Source organism: Helianthus annuus, chromosome 16, assembly GCF_002127325.2.
Source record: "Helianthus annuus cultivar XRQ/B chromosome 16, HanXRQr2.0-SUNRISE, whole genome shotgun sequence".
Lineage (NCBI taxonomy): Eukaryota > Viridiplantae > Streptophyta > Magnoliopsida > Asterales > Asteraceae > Helianthus > Helianthus annuus.
The window spans coordinates 197,865,565-197,885,820 of NC_035448.2; the positions used below are offsets into that span (position 1 = coordinate 197,865,565).

General features: G+C 34.3%; 2 protein-coding genes across 2 annotated transcripts; both read right to left on the bottom strand.

Annotated features, from left to right (window-relative positions):
- Positions 1-3,591: 3,591 nt before the first annotated feature.
- On the bottom strand, positions 3,592-7,541 carry LOC110915339 (lipid phosphate phosphatase epsilon 1, chloroplastic). Its single transcript, XM_022160017.2, has 4 exons — positions 6,999-7,541; positions 4,921-5,146; positions 4,758-4,831; positions 3,592-4,006 (listed from the first exon to the last, which is right to left on the bottom strand). The coding sequence occupies exons 1-4, from the start codon at positions 7,290-7,292 to the stop codon at positions 3,779-3,781; spliced, it is 822 nt and encodes a 273-aa protein (XP_022015709.1). The 5' UTR covers positions 7,293-7,541; the 3' UTR covers positions 3,592-3,778.
- Positions 7,542-13,867: 6,326 nt separating this feature from the next.
- LOC110915341 (salicylate carboxymethyltransferase) lies at positions 13,868-17,936 on the bottom strand. The gene is made up of 4 exons (XM_022160024.2): positions 17,781-17,936; positions 15,371-15,772; positions 14,592-14,864; positions 13,868-14,309 (listed from the first exon to the last, which is right to left on the bottom strand). The coding sequence occupies exons 1-4, from the start codon at positions 17,853-17,855 to the stop codon at positions 13,977-13,979; spliced, it is 1,083 nt and encodes a 360-aa protein (XP_022015716.1). The 5' UTR covers positions 17,856-17,936; the 3' UTR covers positions 13,868-13,976.
- Between the last annotated feature and the right edge of the window lie 2,320 nt (positions 17,937-20,256).

The following is a 20,256-nucleotide window of genomic DNA, read 5'->3' on the forward strand; positions in this document are numbered from 1 at the left end:
TCCCTGTAATGTTGCTTCGAAATATTAATCAACAAAATGGTTTATCCAATGGTACGAGATTACGTATTACTAAACTTTACAAACGTGTTATAGAAGCTGAGATTATATCCGGAGGAAACGTAGGGACAAAAACGTATATTCCACGAATCAGTTTGACACCATCAGATAAAAGAATTCCTATCAAGTTTTAACGACGACAGTTCCCTTTATCTGTATGCTTCGCTATGACTATAAACAAAAGTCAAGGACAATCTCTATCAAGGGCTGGATTGTATCTCAAATATCTAGTTTTCTCACATGGTCAACTTTATGTTGCATTATCAAGAGTCAAAAGCAGAGCCGGTGTCAAGTTGCTTATACTAGATAAAGATGAGAATGTAACAAATAAAACAACTAATATGGTCTACAAGGAAGTTTTTTTTCGGGATTTGAATAATTTTTTTTTGTCTTCCAATATATGTGTTTTTACATAGTATTAAATTTTGAACATAAATAATCAGTTTTTGGTTGAAATCGCGTGTAACGCGGGCAATAGCCTAGTATAATATAAAAAAGAACCAAGTGTCACGGCAAGCACCCTAAGGGTATGTTTGGTAAAACTAGCTGATGGCTGGTGGCTGGAAGCTGGTAGCTGTAGCTTTTTAGATATATTTGGTGTTTGGGAGAGTAGCTGGAGCTTTTAATAAAATGACCAAAATGGACATAACTAAATATTTAAAAAGTTTGTGCATTAAAAAATTTATTATCTTTAGAGGTTAAAATAGTCATTTTTTTTCCTAAAAGCTTGTAGCTCCTTCTAAACGCTACTAGTAGGAGCGTTCAACCAAAAGCTTCAAGCTCATAACCTAAAAGCTTCAAGCCCCTTCAACCAAACAAGTCTTTTTATTGAGTATGAGCTTTTTTCATAAAAACTAAAAGCTAGAAGTTCCTAAAAGCTCCATGCCAAACATACCCTATGTCACGGTTTGACCGCTGTCAAAACGAGCATAAAACACATTATGTGACAACCAACTGGGGTGTCCCAGTTGGCCAGTCCCACCTCTACTCTTCATAGAGACCCGGGTTCGAGTCCAGGCAGGGGGTATTCTGCCACCTTCTTCCCAGAGGGAAACGGACTCAGCTCGAGATGGGGTATTCACCGCCAGGCAGCATTGGGACGTTGCTAGCTTGTGGAGTGGGATCAATCCAGCGGCCGGGAGGTCCGTGCAATACCCCCCCCCCCCCCCCCCCCCCAAAACACATTATGTGACGGTTTAAAAGGAAAATAAAACATATTAATATTCTTGAATTTTGCTCGCAAGACAATTTTAATGGCAGTTTGAATATGGACGAGTCGAAAAGAATGTTACATGCCAGAATAACTAATACGGCGATGTAAAAGAGGGTTTCGGCGTGCAAAGATGGCATTCCGGGACCTGAACTCAGTCCAGAAATTGGTCGTTCTTGTTATAAACTCCACTTCAAAGTGTATAATATTCAACAGGAACCCGAAAGTAGCCCAAAAAGTGAATGCATCATGCCTCAAAGGATGAAATTAAACCACTATAACAATCCATTTACTCTGCAATCAATTCATGACACAATACAAACATCAACTTGGATCAAAAGATCATCTTTTCAAAAGACTAACAACCATACCAACCAACTGATGAACAAGAGTGTGTAGCCCATCAACTGTTTGAGAACATGGGTTTGAACCTGCAACCACTTTTCGCCAACTCTGAGCCTAATTTTTCAGTTTTGATTTTCATTTTGGTTTTCATTCCTTTGTGTGATTTTTTGATCAACACGCTCACAAAACTTCTAAACAAACAATAAACGATTTTCAACTTTGTGTCTTCTGACGTTGATGATGAGGAGGTTTGATTGAATTTGTGAATGAAGTTGATGATGAAATTAAAAGTGAAATCCATTGGGGTGAACCATTAGTCATATTTGTTATCTCACCGAAACACACAAACAGAAAAGTTTGTATCTTGAAGGAAAAGTGACGAACAAATTTGAATCAAGTATAGTTTAGTTTAATGGAAAGTGGAAACCATGTAACTAATAAGCATGCTATCAATTTCTTTTCATACCTTAAAATCAAAAATTGAAAAATATAACATGTTGGTCTTGAAGACTTACCAATATCACAATTTTATTGAATAGAGACCACCAAGAAATAAAGAACTCGCATTATAATGGTTAAATGGGTTCCTTTAGATTTAAAAATTTTTCTGTCTAATTTTGTCTGCTAGGCTCACAGCTTCTTGATGCAAGTCCTTTACCTTCTAATATAAAAAATAAATTAACAACTAAATTAGAGATGGGTGTGGATAGAGAAGGGTTGAGATGAAATCGGTTGGTTTTGTGGTGTGGGAGTTGTATTGAATAATGAGATTGCTAAAATGGTTGTGTTTGCATGACATGATTCTGAACGATGTAAGATTGTCATATATATGAAATTTCAAACTTTATAATCATGACCATTTTTTTATAATGACGTTAGTATGTAAATGAAAAATAAATTAAACGTTGTCACTTTTAAAATATCGTTTACAACAAATATAAAAGATAAAAATTGTTAGATTGAAATTTAATAAAGAGTTAAATGTCATTTTAGTCCTTCTGGTTCGGACCATTTTTGCAGTTTAGTTCAAATGTTTCATTTTTCACCTGTAGGTCCAAAAGGGTTTCATCGTTGCCATTTTAGTCCACTGTGTTCACTTCATCCATTTTTTGTTAACGAGAAGGGCAATTCGATCATTTTATATGTAATTCTGTTAACTAGAAGAACAATTCGGCCATATAAAATCACCAAATTGCCCTTCTCGTTAACAAAAGTAATGGATGAAGTTAACCCCGTGAACTAAAATGGCAACGATAAAACCGTTTTGGACTCACATGCAAAAAATGAAACATTTGGACTAAGTTGACAAAATGGCTCAATCCACATAGACTAAAATGGCATTTAACTCTTTAATAAATCTAATAGGTTAAATAAGATATCATTAATGTATAATAAATTTAATTTAATTGAAAACAGCTAGCTTAGTGGAGTACATCTAGGAAACTACATATACTTAGTATCCATTGGGTTTCCCTCAAAGTAAAAGTTAAAAACTATTAAAAAATTCATTTAAATAAGATCCAAGAGGTTATCCAAAAGAAATCAGAATATCGAATAACTTGAGATAAAATGTATCCAAATGTCATATATCTAGAGGGAAGTACTCATGGCCTCAAAAAGTTGAGGGATGTATTGCAATACTGGAAGGTTGAGGGTTATCTTAAAGTTTCTTACAGCCTGAGACACATGTTGCGTATTCCCTAAGAAATATACATGAATTACTACAAAGGAGAAACATAGTAAGGAATGTAAGCACATACCTACACACTCATAAAAGTAATAAGATTGGAAAGACATAAAGACTTTACATTTTGAAATAATGCGCGATTTTTTTCCCAGCAAATAAGGTGCGATTGAGATTTGACTCTAAAAACAAAACACCAAAATGTGATTGAGATTTTCGTTCGATTTATTTTCCGTTGTTTATTCTATTTTAATACGAGCTTTTATGGTGTTGATGGTCGCTAAGACGATGACGGTGGTGTGGCATTGGTGCTACTTGGCATAGTTTTACGCCCCAAGTCATAACGCGTTTTTGGTCATGTCTTATTTTGTAAGCCCCCGGCCGCATCGCGGCAGGGACTTCCATCTAGTTAACAAATAAATGTGAAAGTAACAGTACAATCTTTGGATCATTTCAACCTACCAATAAATTGTAGAAGCCCATTAATCTTCACCTTTCAACCAATGTTGAATAACATGTGAAATAAATCCTAAAGTGAAACCTGCAGCTCCAATAGTAACAAGGATTCGAACTAGCAGACTTGAATCAAATGCTCTATGAACAGCCGCTTCCCATGCCCAAAACCATAAGACTGCAAAAACAGACCCCACGATTGCTCCCACGACGACTTGGAGTGTCGTGTGATAACGTTGTAACACTCGTAGCCATGACTGCACATAAAAATATATTCGAATCAGAGAAGTGCTTGAAACGTTGTGCATGCACGCGAGCTCGAGCTAGGCTTGGCTCGGCTCGTGAGCTCGCTAGCCGGCTCGAATTATTTTATTTTACATAGATTAATTTTAGTTCTAAATGTATTGAAATAAAAAATACGTGGGACGGGGTTGAGGTGTTAACATTTTAAGTTTAATTAATCAATAACATATAAAAATACGGGAAAATAAACCAAAATTATACATATAATACTTTTGATATGCCTTTCGGTCTTTAAAATATTAGAAAAATAAAAACAATACATATAAACATATGTGTAATTGTTTTTATATTTTTTATGCTATCAATATTTGTAAAAAAGAGAGAAAAAATCCAAAAATTAACAAGCCGGCTCGAGCTGGCTCGAATATTTTACGAGCCGAGCTCGACATTTCAGCTCGGTTAAATAGACAAGCCAATCCGAGCTGGCTCATTTACGTTCGAGCTCAAGCTCAACCTGGCTCAGCTCGACTCGATTACATGTCAAAATTTGTTAGGGTCAAAACACATACTTTTACAAGTGGGTCAAAATGGATAAAGATCGGATTAGCTAGACAACATTTATTGGAGTAGTTGCAAGTACTTAACACTTAAGGCGTCTTTCAACCATTTTGACCCGCTTCCTTTATTGCTAATATTTTTCTATCTTACAGTTCAGAGACGTTATGACTAAACGAAGAACCAAAATAAGAGTGCATTTGTACATACAAAATAAGAGCCAATCGCTACAACAAACAAGCTAAGGATAGCTGCAACTCCACCGGATCCTTGCCATTTGAAGACTGTCATAACAAGCACAAAAAACTTTATGAAACACAATGAACGATTAGATTTAAACCACAATGGTTGTTTGAATCGGAAAGGATATTACCTGAATGGATAACAAATAAAACAGCATAAAAGATGGCTTGAGCATGAGAAGATGGCATCCCATGGCCTGAACTCAATCTAGAATCAGGCCGTTCTTGCTTCAAAATCTTCTTTAAAGTGACTGATAGCACCATGTTTATAACGGACCCCATTGCAGCCCATAATGCAAGAGCATCGTGCCTCAACAAAAGAAGTCCACCGAAAGTTACAGCAACAATCCATTTACTCTGCAATCAGTTTTATAACCATAAGATTTTGCTATCTCAAACATAAAAGACCAACACTAATTCGCGTCAAGAAAAGATGATGTGTGAACAAGAAATTCTAAGCGTAAACAAGACACATTGTCCTCGACATGCATGCATTGTGTAAGATGAATCATTCTTACAAGCATGGTGTTTTTCAAATTTGGTTTTTGTTTCAATTGGGATTAAAGAAAAATATCCTACGTTTTTCAATCACACGACAGTGTTGCTAACTTTTAGCTCTACAACAACTTTTAATTATCGGTAGCCTATCACTATTATTAGTAACCTTAGTAATTTGGCGAATTGGAAATAAATAATCCCACCTAGCTCAATTTGGCCGATAATAATCCCAAGTCAGTTATTGGCCGATAATAATCCGAACTGGTCAATTTTTTTTGTAAAATAGTCCGCCGTTAAAATAGCTTAATGGAGTTGAGTTTTTTTCCGAATTATAAACCGATGTTTTAGGACTTTTGATCAGAATGAGGATACGAGTCGATTGATGTAAAACTTACCTCGAAATGGCTTGATTTTTGTTAATTGGAAGTTTAAACACCCGAATTGAAGCACCGTTTTCGTGGGTTGGGGCACTATTTCGAGGTAAGTTTTACATCAATCGACTTGTATCCTCGTTCTGATCAAAAGCCCTAAAACATCGGTTTGTAATTCGGAAAAAAACTTAAATCCGTTAAGCTATTTTAACGGCGGACTATTTTAAAAAAAAGGCAAATTAGAAATAAATAATCCCAACTCACTGTTATTGGCCAATAATAATCCCAACTCATTTAATCACCAATAATAATCCGAACTATTCACTTTTGTTTGTAAAATACTCCCACGTTAAAAAAACACTAACTAGGTTAAAATATTGCTGATGTGGCTTAACATGTATGGACTGACGTGGCTGGTTAACATCTTACCTGTGTATAAAATGATTATCAGCCTCATTTGCACACACAATCGACTGTATTTGCCCAATTTGTAGAATTAGAGTTTTGAAGGAGAGTGCGATTGTGTGTGCAAATGAGGCTGATAATCATTTTATACACAGGTAAGATGTTAACCAGCCACGTCAGTTCACACATGTTAAGCCACATCAGCAATATTTTAACCTAGTTAGTGTTTGTTTAATATGGGAGTATTTTACAAACAAAAGTGAATAGTTCGGATTATTATTGGTGATTAAATGAGTTGGAATTATTATTGGCCAATAACAGTGAGTTGGGATTATTTATTTCCAATTTGCCTAAAAAAAATTGACCAGTTCGGATTATTTTTGGCCAATAACTGACTATGGATTATTATCGGCCAAATTGAGTTAGGTGGGATTATTTATTTCCAATTTGCCTAGTAATTTTTATACTTTGTATATACACGAGTTGACACCAGCCCACGCGTTACGGCGGGATATTGATTATGAATGTTTTAGTATCACCATATATATAAGATGTGAAAATTCTTAATTTTATTTAAAACATTTTTTTCTTGTTGCTTTAACCTTAGCCAACAACACAATGACAACAAAGAAATCCTATACATATACCAAATAGCAACAACAAAATTGAGCCGGGGTCTTAATGGAAGCGGCCCTTGTGTCTCCTGCGATAGAGGAAAGGTTTGCCCTCGACCCACCCTCCCGAGACCCTACCATTATTTAGTAAAAATATTTACTGGGTGCATTTGGATATTGTTGCTACCTGAATGCTTGTATTGATTCAGTAAACAGATATAATTCTCTAATCAATTTGACACCCAAAAGTCAAAACATAAACTTTCTGTAAACAACTGTTGAGAAATTCAAAATTAAGAAAGAAACAACAACAATACCCACCAGAAGATTAACAACAGCGTGCAGCCCACCAAGTGTTTGATGAAATGCCACACCACCATTTTCAATCAAAGCTTCCTGTTCCAAAGCAGAAACTGCAGGAGCAACATGTTCATCACTCCCTGCAGCCATCCTCTTACAAACCCAGAAAGAATTCCCACAAACAATCTTTTTTTCTCTCAACTTAAAGGTACAAAAACCAAGGCCGGTTAAAAATCGCCGATAATTAACCAACTTACGAAGTGGGTTAGAAACCGGTGGTGGGGCTATGAAGCACACCACTGCAGATGGAGACATAGATTAATCAGAACAAGTAGGTTCATCAGCATAGATTAGGGATAATTTGAGCTATAGAGTGAGCGGTTAGTAATTGAGCATGTAGATGTTGACTTGAGAACAAAAACTGAAAAAGATTATCTGATAATCAACTTTATCGAGTTTGTGCGATTAACTTGAGTGTAGGGTTGTGGGTAATGATGGATTGAATTTTGATGAAACAAATCAAATGATGGAAATTGTGAAATTAGGGTTTGTTTATGGTTTGAATTGGTAGGTATAATTGTTTTGTTATTGAAATAATAATTGAATAAAATTTAAAACCTTGTCAAATTTGTGATTTTAGTTTTACAACCTCACCAACCAAAAACTAGGGGCGTGCACGGTTCGGTTCGGTTCGGTTTTTGGGTAAAATCAAAACCGAAACCGAAATGTCGGTTTTTGGGTTTTAAAACCGTTCGGTTTCGGTTTTTTTCGGTTTCGGTTTTTCGGTTTTTATGTCCGTTCGGTTCGGTTTTTCGGTTATTTCGGTTTTTGGAACAAAATTATGTAAGATTCAAAAAATAAAAAGTATAATTTATATTATAACAATCTTTTTATATGTTTATATTTAAGTTATTATAGTTCACCTCTTTAATTAGTATTGTTTACATAAACCTAACCTTCTAATATATTTTTATGTTTCTTCAAAGTTTTATAAAATTTAATTTTTATATTAAATTTTGTTATATCTTATAGGTAATAATAAATCATTTCAGTTATAATGTTTTTATTATAAACACTTTACATTCAAGAATAAAATTAACATTTTCTACTAGCATTGGGTTAAACACTTAAACAGTTTAAACTTAAACATAAAAATATATGGATTGTAACTTATCGGTTCGGTTCGGTTTTTTTCGGTTATTGAAAACGTTTATCCGAAAACCGAACCGAAATTTTCGGTTATTAAAAATCCGAAAACCGAACCGTCGGTTTTTGTTTCGGTTCGGTTTTTTTCGGTTCGGTTATTTCGATTATTCGGTTACGGTTCGGTTATTTCGGTTTTCTTGCTCACCCCTACCAAAAACATTAACCAATGATATATGTGACGTGAACAACATATTAATGTTATAAATAATGTCAAGACAAAAACAAAAGGTTTAGTATATGTTTTTAAGCTCTGTTCTCAAACAACATATTTGCGACGGGTGAGTGTAAAAGGTGTTTGAAAATTGTACGAAATATTAGACATGGCAAAACAAGCTTATCTATTCCATTTTGGGTTAATATAGGTATTTTAAATTATAATATGGGTTAAAATTGGCCAAACAAAATTAGTCATTAGATTAGGATGAGTTATAAAGTGGTGGATAAAAAAAAAAGAGTTGATCATGATGGGTATGAGATAAAACCCAAGCGGGTCAGGATGGTTATGATATAAAATCACTAAACTAATTACTACTCGTAGATATTTATTCACAACTGCGACTTCACCAATCGCTGCCGAAGTACTCTCCCGTCGTTCTTTGTTTAAAAATAATAAAAAATTTAAAAATAATAAAAAATTTAAAAATAATAAAAAAATTAAAAACAAATTCTAAAAAATCAAAATATTCTAAAAAATAAAAAAAAATCTAAAAAATCCAAAAAATTCTAAAAAATAAAAAAAAATCTAAAAAAAATTCTAAAAAATCCAAAAAATTATAAAAAATCAAAAAAATCAATAAAAAAATCTAAAAAATCAAAAGAATTATAAAAAAATCAAAAAAAATGTTAAAAAATCAAAAAATTATATTCAAAAAAATCCAAAAAAAGTCTAAAAAAATCAAAAACAATCTAAAAATCTAAAAAATCCAAAAAAAAAATCTAAAAAATCAATAAAATCCAAAAAAATTCTAAAAAATCAAAAAAAAAATCAAAAAATCAAAAAAATTCTAAAAAATAAAAAAAATTCTAAAAAGTAAAAAAAAATCTAAGTTCAACAACCTCCTCCGTGTACCTCCTCCGGCAACCACCATCGTCATCACCACCTGCGACACATTATTCTCAGTTCAACAACCTGCCATCATCTTCTCCATAGCCACCACCAGTCGTCACATTCTCCGTCGTAACACTCCGGTCACCGCCACGACTTTGTCTACCCAACATCACCGTTCCTCCGCTGTTAATCTCCTTCGTTGCTATTGTCGCTGATAATCGAACGAAAAAGACGATTCTTGACGTTGACGGCGGTTCTGAATTAGGGTTACGAAGAAGATCAGGATCGCTGTTATTTTGATCATTTCAAGTTTTTTTAATTAATAATAATTATAATAATAATAATAATCATTATATTAATAATATTAATCATTAGGTAATCATTACTTATCATTAATATTTATTATAAAAGTTTTTATTAAAAATATATAATTATAATATTCTTTTATTTTAAAATTAAATTAAATTAAAAAAAAGATTTACATATAAAATATTAAAAATTAAAAATTTAATTAGATTATTAAAAGTTGATATATATATATATATATAGAAAACTTTAAAAAAATGATTAGAATTTTAAATATCTAATTTCTTTTAAAAGGGGGGGGGGTTTGTTGGTTTTTGTGAAAAAGTTTTAACAAGTTTTGAGGTACGGTACACGAAGCGGGATCGTTTGATTGCAAAGTGTTCGAAGATGTCTAAAGCCCTAACTCAGCCAGACGAATCAAGATCACTCATTGACACGGTTAACTATCTGTTGTGTGCTGAACCTTGCAGGAATAAGGTTGCACAACTTAGGGTATTCAACTCTAAAATGATGGATGATTACAACAGTGTCATGGCAAAGTGCACCAGTCTTCGAGAGAACAATAAGATTCTCTATGAAAAGATTGACGTAGTTAAGAAGGATATAGCTCAACTCCATCGAGACGTAAATCAACATCAATGCTGGGTTTATGACTATAAACACAGACTTATTGTAAAAACTTTAGAATGCGATTCTATGAGAGCTGAGCTGGAACTTCTTACTGGGAAGCATGGTTGCAAAAGTCGCTAGGCGCTCCCTAGTCGGATTCGGGAGTACTTGGGAAGTACTCGGCTTAGGCGGAGATTACTCGGGGAGTAATTGGTCTGGGAGAACAGTACTCGTGCCTCGGCAGCCTACCTTGTAGCGAGTACTCGGGGAGTACTCAGAGCCTAGGCGGGACTTTTACAACCATGCTGGGAAGTACAAACAAAACGAGTTGAACATAACGAAGTTTGATACTTCCAGTGACACTGTTCGTAATCTATGCAATGTGCAACTCGCGTTCAAAGAAAACAAGGGAAAGGCTTTAGGCTACAACAAGGTTCCACCGCCATATAATCATAATTACTCAAGAATGCCTACTACTGAACAAGAACTAGAAAATTATGATAAAAATGATTTATGGTAAACCAAGTGATTATGTTCCATGGGAGCCTTCTAGACCAACGAATGCCAGACCCACTGATTTTCAAAAGCCCATGAGTTTTGTTAAGAACATGGATTCAGATAAAAATTGTTTAAATGAATCAGTTGGTGAGTCAGAACAAGAAAATGAAAAAGAACCAGTAAAGATGTCAACTGAGGAGTCCCAAGAAAATTTGTCAAATTTTAATTCTGTAGACAATATTAACTGTTTTAGTTCATGTGCAGAATCAGTGATAGTTGAAGAGCAGTCTGAAGTGGATGATGAACCACATTCAAACGTTGCTGATGTTGCTGATGATTCAGATGCTTCCTTATGTGCCAAACACGATCTTTACATTTAGAACTCTGTTATGTCTTGGTTTGCTGAGTCTCAGGGTATTCCTACTAAAACTGATAATTCTGGTGTTGTGTTTTTAGATTATGATTGTGATGATAATGTTTTAACAGGGAAATCTGATGTATTGACTGATAAACTTGAAACACCTGTTCAAGTGACTCAGAAATCTGAACAGGTGATTTAGACAACTATTCTAGTGTGCCTGAAACATCAACTGATACATCAGAAACCTCTGAACATGATAAAGTTGATAAAATTGATATGTTTGATTGTGTGAATGAAGAGGTTGATAAGCAGGGATCATCTGATGAATCTGACAATCAAGTTGCAGATTCTGGTACATCAGATAATGAACATAGCGCTTCTGAAGATTCTGAATGTGATGAACACTCAGAATCAAGCAGTGGAACGCCCCAAGAGAGCCAAACAGTTTCAACATAGACTGCTCATCATCTGAGAAACCAGAACCAGCTGATGTTAGAAACTCAGTAATTGATGAAACTAAAGAAGAGATATCTGTGGAAACCAACCCTGTAAAAATTCCTGAGAACATGGAGTCTGAAGAAAAGGGATCCATGGAAATAAATTCAACTGATGAAACTGAAGAAGAAATATCTATGGAAACCAATTTTGCCGAAACTCCTGAGAACATGGATTCTAAAGAAAAGGGATCCATAGAAATCAATTCAACAGTTGACTCAATTCTCGATCCTAAAGGATCAGATTCTGAAGATACTGTTTCTAATGAAGCAAAGTCTATAGAATCTGCTCCTTTCAAGAAAAAGCGGTCACGTAAAAACCGAAAACCACGCAAGAAGAAAACTAAAAAAGGGAATTCTTCACATGATGTTAAAGAAAAACAAGAGGAAAACCCATCTCTCAAGCAAACTGAACCTAAATTGAAGGGTAAAGTTGTCGATACTCACTCGTGTGCAGATGATTATGAGCAGGTTTCATCCAAGGTTAAACATGCACACAAGCAATCAGCGAAGGTTATGTAGCAAAACTCTTGAAGAGTGAGCATTGATACCAAAACCTGAAGAACATTGATACCAAAACCTGCATATTTGGGTAAGATGGAAAAACTTCCCTCATGGATTGATAAGGCTAAAAGCATTGATACCAAAACCTGAAAAACATACTATATGAAGTTGATAAAATACGTATGCACTAAAATAGTCGAATCGAATGTGGTATAATCAACTCACTAGTGAGCTCGGAAACGAGAAATACATATGGTGAAGTTGGTCCATTGTTTTCATTAAAAGAACAATGTGAGGTTTACAAGTATTACAATATATGCTGATGTCATTGAATCTCATGAAGAGAAAAAAAATGAGCTTAATTAAAGCAAGAATTTGCAAATGAAATATGGTATTGCAAATCTATGGTTGGATTTCTAAAACATAAATTTGTATTATTATCCACCAGTCATAATAAATCTAGTAAATGATGGAAATTTTCATATGGACAAAGCTTATGGTCTAAGTAAATTTAATGATGTCCAAATATTTGATACAGAAAAAATGAATTTTATCATCTTCTATCAAAGAATCAAAGATCCTTGGTCCTGAAGTACCCTAGTTCAATATAAATGGTATTAATATATCTTGCTAGTTATACATAAACATATATCATTAAATTCATTGGCAAGATATAACTCGTGTAGAGTGACGAGATAATGTAATGGGTAAAACATATATTTTCTATACCCTTAAGGTACGAAAGATATGGGTTCATATTTTACTAACCCATCAACAAGTTTGGTTAGTTTTGTAAATGCAGGGATTATAACAAAACACATTCATGGATATGGTATCTGTTTACAAGAGGAGACATTTAAAATTTCACATGAAGATCACACATCAACGTTCATTGAAGGATTGTACATCAATAGATCAAACGAAAAATTATTTACTACAAAAGTTTTCAGCAACTTTCATAGAAGATTGGCACCTGTTACTTAAATGATACATATCATAATGAGGGGGAGTTTTACACAAGTTGCACTCTTTTTCCCTTCACTAAGTTTTATCCCATTGAGTTTTCTTAGTAAGGGTTTTAATCAGGCAACGTACATGCTCCAGAAGTATCAGGGGGAGACGATACACGCTGCACTATTTTTCCCTTAGCTAACGTTTTGTCCCACTGGGTTTTTCTGGCAAGATTTTTAACAAGGCAACATCTCCAAGCGTATCAAGTTGATAACCAAGGGGGAGTGTTATAAATATATTATTATTATGGTTATCAACACTAAAAATAGATTAGTCTCTTCTTCAAGTTTTGTAATCATATATATACCTCTATTGTATCTCAATGTAAAACATATTATTCAATGTAATATCATAGCTTTCTCTCTATTGTTCTTTCTCTAGTTTCATAACAAGATGGATATTATGCATTAAGTTTTAGAAATAATAGAAATAACCAATTACCTTTTTTTGGGCCAAGTAGATGGGTTAGGGGATTATGGGTCCACTCCACGCCCGGCTAAGGAGGCAAGAAGCTAAGGCCGAAGCCCAGCTAAAGTGCTAAGGCACATCGAGCTGGCCCATTTTATGCTTTATTTTTAAAATACAACGGTTATAAAATACTCATATAAGAAAATTTACATAGCCCGCCCATGGCTTTATAACCTAGTGGCATCTTGGGGGTGGGATAAAACTTTGGAACTAATAGGTCCTGGGTTCGATTCTCACAAGGAGGGTTTTCCCATATTTATTGGGTTTACTCCTGAATTGGTGTATAGACATTATGCCTAGTGGAGATGGATATGATCGGGTGGTTCCGCTGGTGGCACGATGATACTCCAGTGGTCCGTCAGGGATCCAAATTTGCCGTTCAAAAAAAAATTACATAAAATATAAACTGTATATAACATATAATACAAATATAACTTACTCACGCTAACATACATGCTACATACACTTGCAATAATGCCTACATCTCTTTAAAATCATAACTTTTTAAGAACAACAATAAAACTTATGGGCTTAATATCTTCTATAGCCATTTCTTCATCAATCAAATTTCCATAATCTTCAAACAAGTTGTCAAGGATTTCTTCTCCGAAGTGTTGGGAAAGCATCGACTCTTGAATCGCTCGAATGGTCCTCGCCACTTCGGTTCCATGACTCGTATAGAGACCCGAGCGGTGTTCAATTTCGAACATTTCAAACCGGTCCATTACAAAAGACCCTTCTTTCTTTACTTCATCCTCAATTTCATTCCTCGAGGGTGCATAAAAGTGAGCATCATACTCGTCCACCTTTTCTTGCTTAACTTCTCCCTACATGACCCAAAATAAATTTAAGTTCGGGACAATCTTAACTAGACGCGTTCATGAATCGTCATCGGTTTTGTTTCATGGACAACCTTTCAAAATTGCCTCTTTATTTTGGTCATATGTTATGTATTTTTTATCATCAATGCCTAATAATTATGCCCAAACCGTAAAACCAAAATAGAGTTAGATCGTTAGTAACAACTAGCTTACCTTAACACTATTAAAACCGTACTGTAAACACCCATACACTTAACCAGACCATTTATACGAAAAGTTATAGTGTACCTTAGAGACTAAGGTGGCAAATGACCGTGAAAGAAGTTCCCATAGGATCGAGTTGCCCCTATCAACATGGCTTCGATCTCTCCTTCCTAACAAAATAAGCACCATCCGACCTCCAGACAACAGTTCTTTTGACCTTGATTGCAGAAACAACGTAAAATCTTCTTGGAATTGATTGAAATACGCTTTTGAGACTTCTGGCGAGCTCGATTTGGAGATGTAAAATTTACCTTTGTTAATCGATCTACCTTCCTTGTCATAAAGACCCGGAGGAATCTAAACGAGCAAATACATTTGTCATATATAAAAGTTGTTGCTTTTAACTAACAAGTTAGTTAGAATATAAATGCATAGACAACAATGACGGAATCATAACTTTTAGTCGGGGTGATCATAAAGTTCCTTTCTGACCGGTAATAACTAGAGGGGTAGAACTCATTTTTTTATTAAAAAACTCAATTTTATAGTCAACAGAGGTCAACGGACCCCTATTGACCCCACTAATTCCACCTCCGATAGACAATTTAACACTTACCCTAGAGAGCCAATGCAAACTGTAAGACGAGTAAATTCCTACTCATGTTCTTATTTTAAAAAGTCAAATTTTACGTTCAAAATTCCTATAAATTTTGGTGAGCAGAGGTCAACGGATCATCTAAATGGGTCCTACTCATGTTTTTATTTAAAAAGTCAAATTTTATATTCAAAATTCCTACAGCAGTGGTCAACGGGCCCTCTTGACCCCTACGGGTTCCATTCCTGATAGAAAATACAACACTTACCCTAGAGAGCCAATGCAAACTGTAAGATGAGTAGATGAAGTGAAGACATTTGTCCGGAAACAATCTACCATAAAAACTGCCCGGATAACCCGCGATGAAGACACTTGATTCGTGCTTTTGGCACCGATCCATGTTCAACTGCTTGTAAAAGTCAGGCAGGATCTTGAAGACAGCATTGAAGTCATTGGTCGGAAGATCGTTAAGGTAGATACGATACTCGGGTGGTGGGATGTTTGAGGTGGTTTTGTCGATGGCTTCGACCATTTCTCTGATGGTTGATAAGGTGTTTTGGCCACAAGAACAGCCAAGATCGGCTATGCCTAAGCTTTCTGGTGTTGTAGAAACGTAGGTTTCCTCAAGGCTTTTGAGTGTTATGTGTTTCACCATATCTGAACCTTTTTTCTACACACAAATATATAGCATAAGTGTTATATTATATGTTTATAATATGTCTTCCTACTTTGTATCTATATCATCGTTGACGTTAATTTGTAAGAAAAATTAACAAAATAACTTTTAATGTAAATTAGTTTATAACTTTAGTCTATGCACAAAAAAAAAAAAAAAAAAAAAAAAAAAAACATACAAATTTATAAGTTTCATATAAATAAGCCACTCACTAAACCGCCTCTAATTTTAGAAACTCTAAACATTAATTGTTTTGTGACTGTAGTTAATTAATTGAAATACAGAGTTAATTTTTTGGGGGGAAATTGGCCTGTAATAATCCCACCTAGATCTTATTGGTCATTAATAATCCCACCTCAGAATATTCCCCCCACCAGTCCCACCTTTCACCTATTTTTCCTACAATGGTCCCCCGTTAAAAAAACTTAACGGAGTTAAGCTTTTTTTCCAAATTACAAACAGATTTTTTAGGGCTTTTGATTAGAATGACGATACGAGTCCATTGATGTAAAACTTGCCTCGAAACGGTGCTCCAAACAATGAAAACGGCGCTTCAATTCGGGTGTTTAAATTTCCAATTAACCAAAATCAAGTCACTTGGAGCACCATTTCGAAGTAAGTTTTACATCAATGGACTTGTTTCATCGTTCTGATCAAAAGCCCTTAAAAATCTGTTTGTAATTTGGAAAAAAACTTAACTCCGTTAAGGTTTTTTAACGGGGGACCATTGTAGGAAAAATAGTTGTAAGGTGGGACTGGTGGGGGGAATATTCTGAGGTGGGATTATTAATGGCCAATAAGGTCTAGGTGGGATTATTACAGGCCAATTCCCCTTTTTTGGGTGACAAAATTTCTGGTACATTATGAGATTAAAGAAAAAAAAAGGTATATTGGCATTTGGCAGTGCCAAGAATTCTCAAATAAATTTAGGCCTCGCGAGAGTAAGAAAACGAGTAGACCAATTATAATTATAAACTGATTTAAACTTTACTAATGGGAATTGATGAATAAAAGAGTAACAAGCTTACTTTAAAACGAGTTTTCGTGTTTATTGTGCTTAAAATAACATATGACCCCACGGGAGATCAGTCTCTTGGTCATCACCCACCCTGCCCCCTTAGGGGCGGGCCATGTAAATTGGGGATAATTGGCTTAGTTAATGAGAATTTAACCCGGAAACTTATATGATAAACTTGTCGTTTCATTTGACGAACCGATTTCATCATGTTGAACTGTTTTCTTTGTTTAAAACTTTAAATGTTGTCTAGTATTATTTTTGTCTTTTTTTATACTTAATTTTGATCTTACATTACTTTTTTGTTGAGCTATGAATATTAATGACACTAGTCATACAACCTAGCCGATACAAATATTATTATGGCTAATTCATTTATTAATAACTATATATAAGTGTTAAATGGCTAATCCATTTATTAATAACTATGCAAGTGTTAAAGAGTCCAACTCCAACTTTTTCAACATGATTAAGTAGGGTTTCTGAATCTATCAAAGTCAATACAAAATTACAAATTTACAAATTTACAAGTTGACATACAAAAAAAGGTTGGTGAACACCTTACACCTCCATCACACCACTATAATAATTTTAGTAATATTCAACGAAGTGGCCTTCTTTTCTGTTTAACAACAACTCGTACTCAGCAAAAACGTCATTTCAACTGTCGTTTAGTGAAAATTTAACGACTCTTAAACTTATCATCTTGAGCTTATGATTTGTAAAAATCAAAGTTGATAAACTCATATACTTCTAAATAAATTTATCAAATTTTTATAAATTATTATAAGACGACAAAACCCTAAAAATATGGCAATTTAAACACCCCTTGAACAATATTATAATTCGTTACTAACTATTGATTAAAACATCATTATGTAAACATACAATCTATTTTGACAGACAACACTTAAATATTACAAAGTGATTAATAATCTTTGCATTGTTTAACAGAATAGATTAGATTAGATGTTAGGTATGTGTTACCTGAAGATATGAATTCTGGGCATAGCTATGTTCACCAAGCCCACCATTCATGTGGAAGACTTTCTCAACATCCATTATTGCTCAATAGCTAGTAATGGTTGTGATATTTGAGTTTGAGTGTGAGATCTACTTACCACTTATCCCCTCTTTATACTTGCTCCAGATATGCTTGATGGCCTAACTCATCTCCAAAACAGCACATCCCAAAAGTTTCGGAATAAAAAAACAATCAAATCCTTTTTATTTTATTATACATACATAGGGGAAAGTTCAAATGAAAATCATTAGTTATTGTGAAAACTCGAAAACTAATTAAAAAAGCCAAACAAACATACCAATTTTTTTTTTGCATATCAATTTTCGCCACTTTTAGTATATAAAAAAAATTTCAAAAAAAAAAAAATTGTACTGCACATGTGTAATACAAAATATTTTTTTTTTTGAAAAAAAAAATTTTGGTGTGTTTTTTAGGCTTTTTTTAGTTAGTTTTCGAGTTTCACAATAAAAGTGGTTTTCATTTGAACCATCCCCTATATATATATATAGTGTGAGGTTTATCGGGGAACACTAAAATAGTGGGGAACCGACTCAAGCGAACTCGATTGGACTCATTCCAACGGCGTTGAAACCGGCTCGTCGAACCCTAACTAGGATCTCTTAACCCTAAACCCTAAATCATAACCCCTAAACCCTAAATATATTAGGGTTTGGCTTTTAGGGTTTAGCTTTAGGGTTTAGCTTAGGTTTTAGCCTTATTTTTTAGCTTTAGGGTTTAGAGTTTAGGAGCTAGGATTTAGGGTTAAGAGACCCTAGTTAGGGTTCGATGAGCCGGTTTCAACGCCGCTGGAATGAGTCCAATCGGAGTTCGTTTGAGTCGGTTCCCCGCTGTTCCCCACTTTTTTAGTGTTCCCCAATGAACCTTCCCCTATATATATATAATATATATATATATATATATATATATATATATATATATATATATATATATAGAGATATATATTTATATAGGAGTGCTTGTTCAGAACCAGTCTTATCTTAGAACTACGCAAACCAGATAATGAAGTTGTAAACAGTGCATGAAAAGACAGGCAAAGAAGTCGAATAGAGAAAGGGTCTCGGTTACATAACTGTTTTATATATTACATTCAAAGCAGTTCGTCCGTCCGAACTAAATTATAAACATATTAATAGTTTGAAATAACCATCTCTCAATATGTATGGTAGTATTTGATGCGTGTTGAAAAGAAATTAATATAATTCAAATCAAGATTCCAAATGTCTCCTCACATGTCATATTCATCTGTATGGAAATTGTACATTTTCTTGGATGACACTGTTATGTTTACAAAAATGGTCAGCCAAATTGATAAGCAAATTGGTTTGGACCACCTTCTTTAATATAAGGACAAGTTGAAGTAGAAACTGGTCATGAACGAACTATATATGCTATTTTTAAGTCTGTCGATTCAATTATCCATGTCCTCATTCTTTTCCTGTTACTTTTTCTAACACTTTTTAAATGAATTAATCTAATTATGTGATGACATTTATAGATTTTTAGTTATATATTAAAGAAATGGGACATTTATTTCAAGATAACCAAGTAACCAACTACTATTGAAGCATTTATGTAAAAAAAGTAAGTTGGGTGAACAAAAACCGAAATCAGCAATATAGGAATGGTAATTCTTTATACGACACGATGTAAACTCGAGTTACTAGATGTAAGTCCGACACAACTCTATTAAATTGGGTTAGAAAGTGTTGGGATCAATCTTGATTTGTTTGTTTTTTGTTTAATATTTATCTAGTTGGTTAGAGTTAAAAAATTTTATGAATAATGTGTGTTTGAATTATTATTTAATTAGGTCTCATGATCTAGTTGTGATAGGTTTGTTAGCTTGGTGATAAGTATGTTTAGTATAAATAGGATTTAGAGTGAACTTTCATTTTGCTCCCTGTAGTTTGGTCATTTTAACGGTTTTGCCCCAATCATTTAGGTATGTACCAAGTGTTGGAGGATGGACGGGATTAACTCATTCTAGGTCTAAGAGATTGTTTGGGTGTTCGTTTGCAAGTTTAAAAGAGGCGGTGGAACTATATTGAAAACCAAGGTTTTAACAGTTCACACTTTTGTTAATCACAGATTCACCCATATTGAAGACGGGGATCCGAGATAACATTCAACCCTTAGAAAAATGCCGGAACGGGGAAACAGACCCTTTGCGCGAATGGACTGGGCCAGCCAGTCGCGCGAATTGAATGTCCATTCGTGCGAGTGGGCTAGGTCCCTTCGTGCGAGTAGCTTCTGTTTGAAACGATTCAATTCGGTTTTGTTTGAACAGATTCGCTTTTTGCTGGAATTAACCTCAACACTAATCTAATCTAAAGCTATAGACTTAGCTTTTGAGCTCGGTGGGTTCTTGCATCTGCCAAGTTCAGAAAGTCTTTTGTAAAAGTTTAAAAATAAAAGATC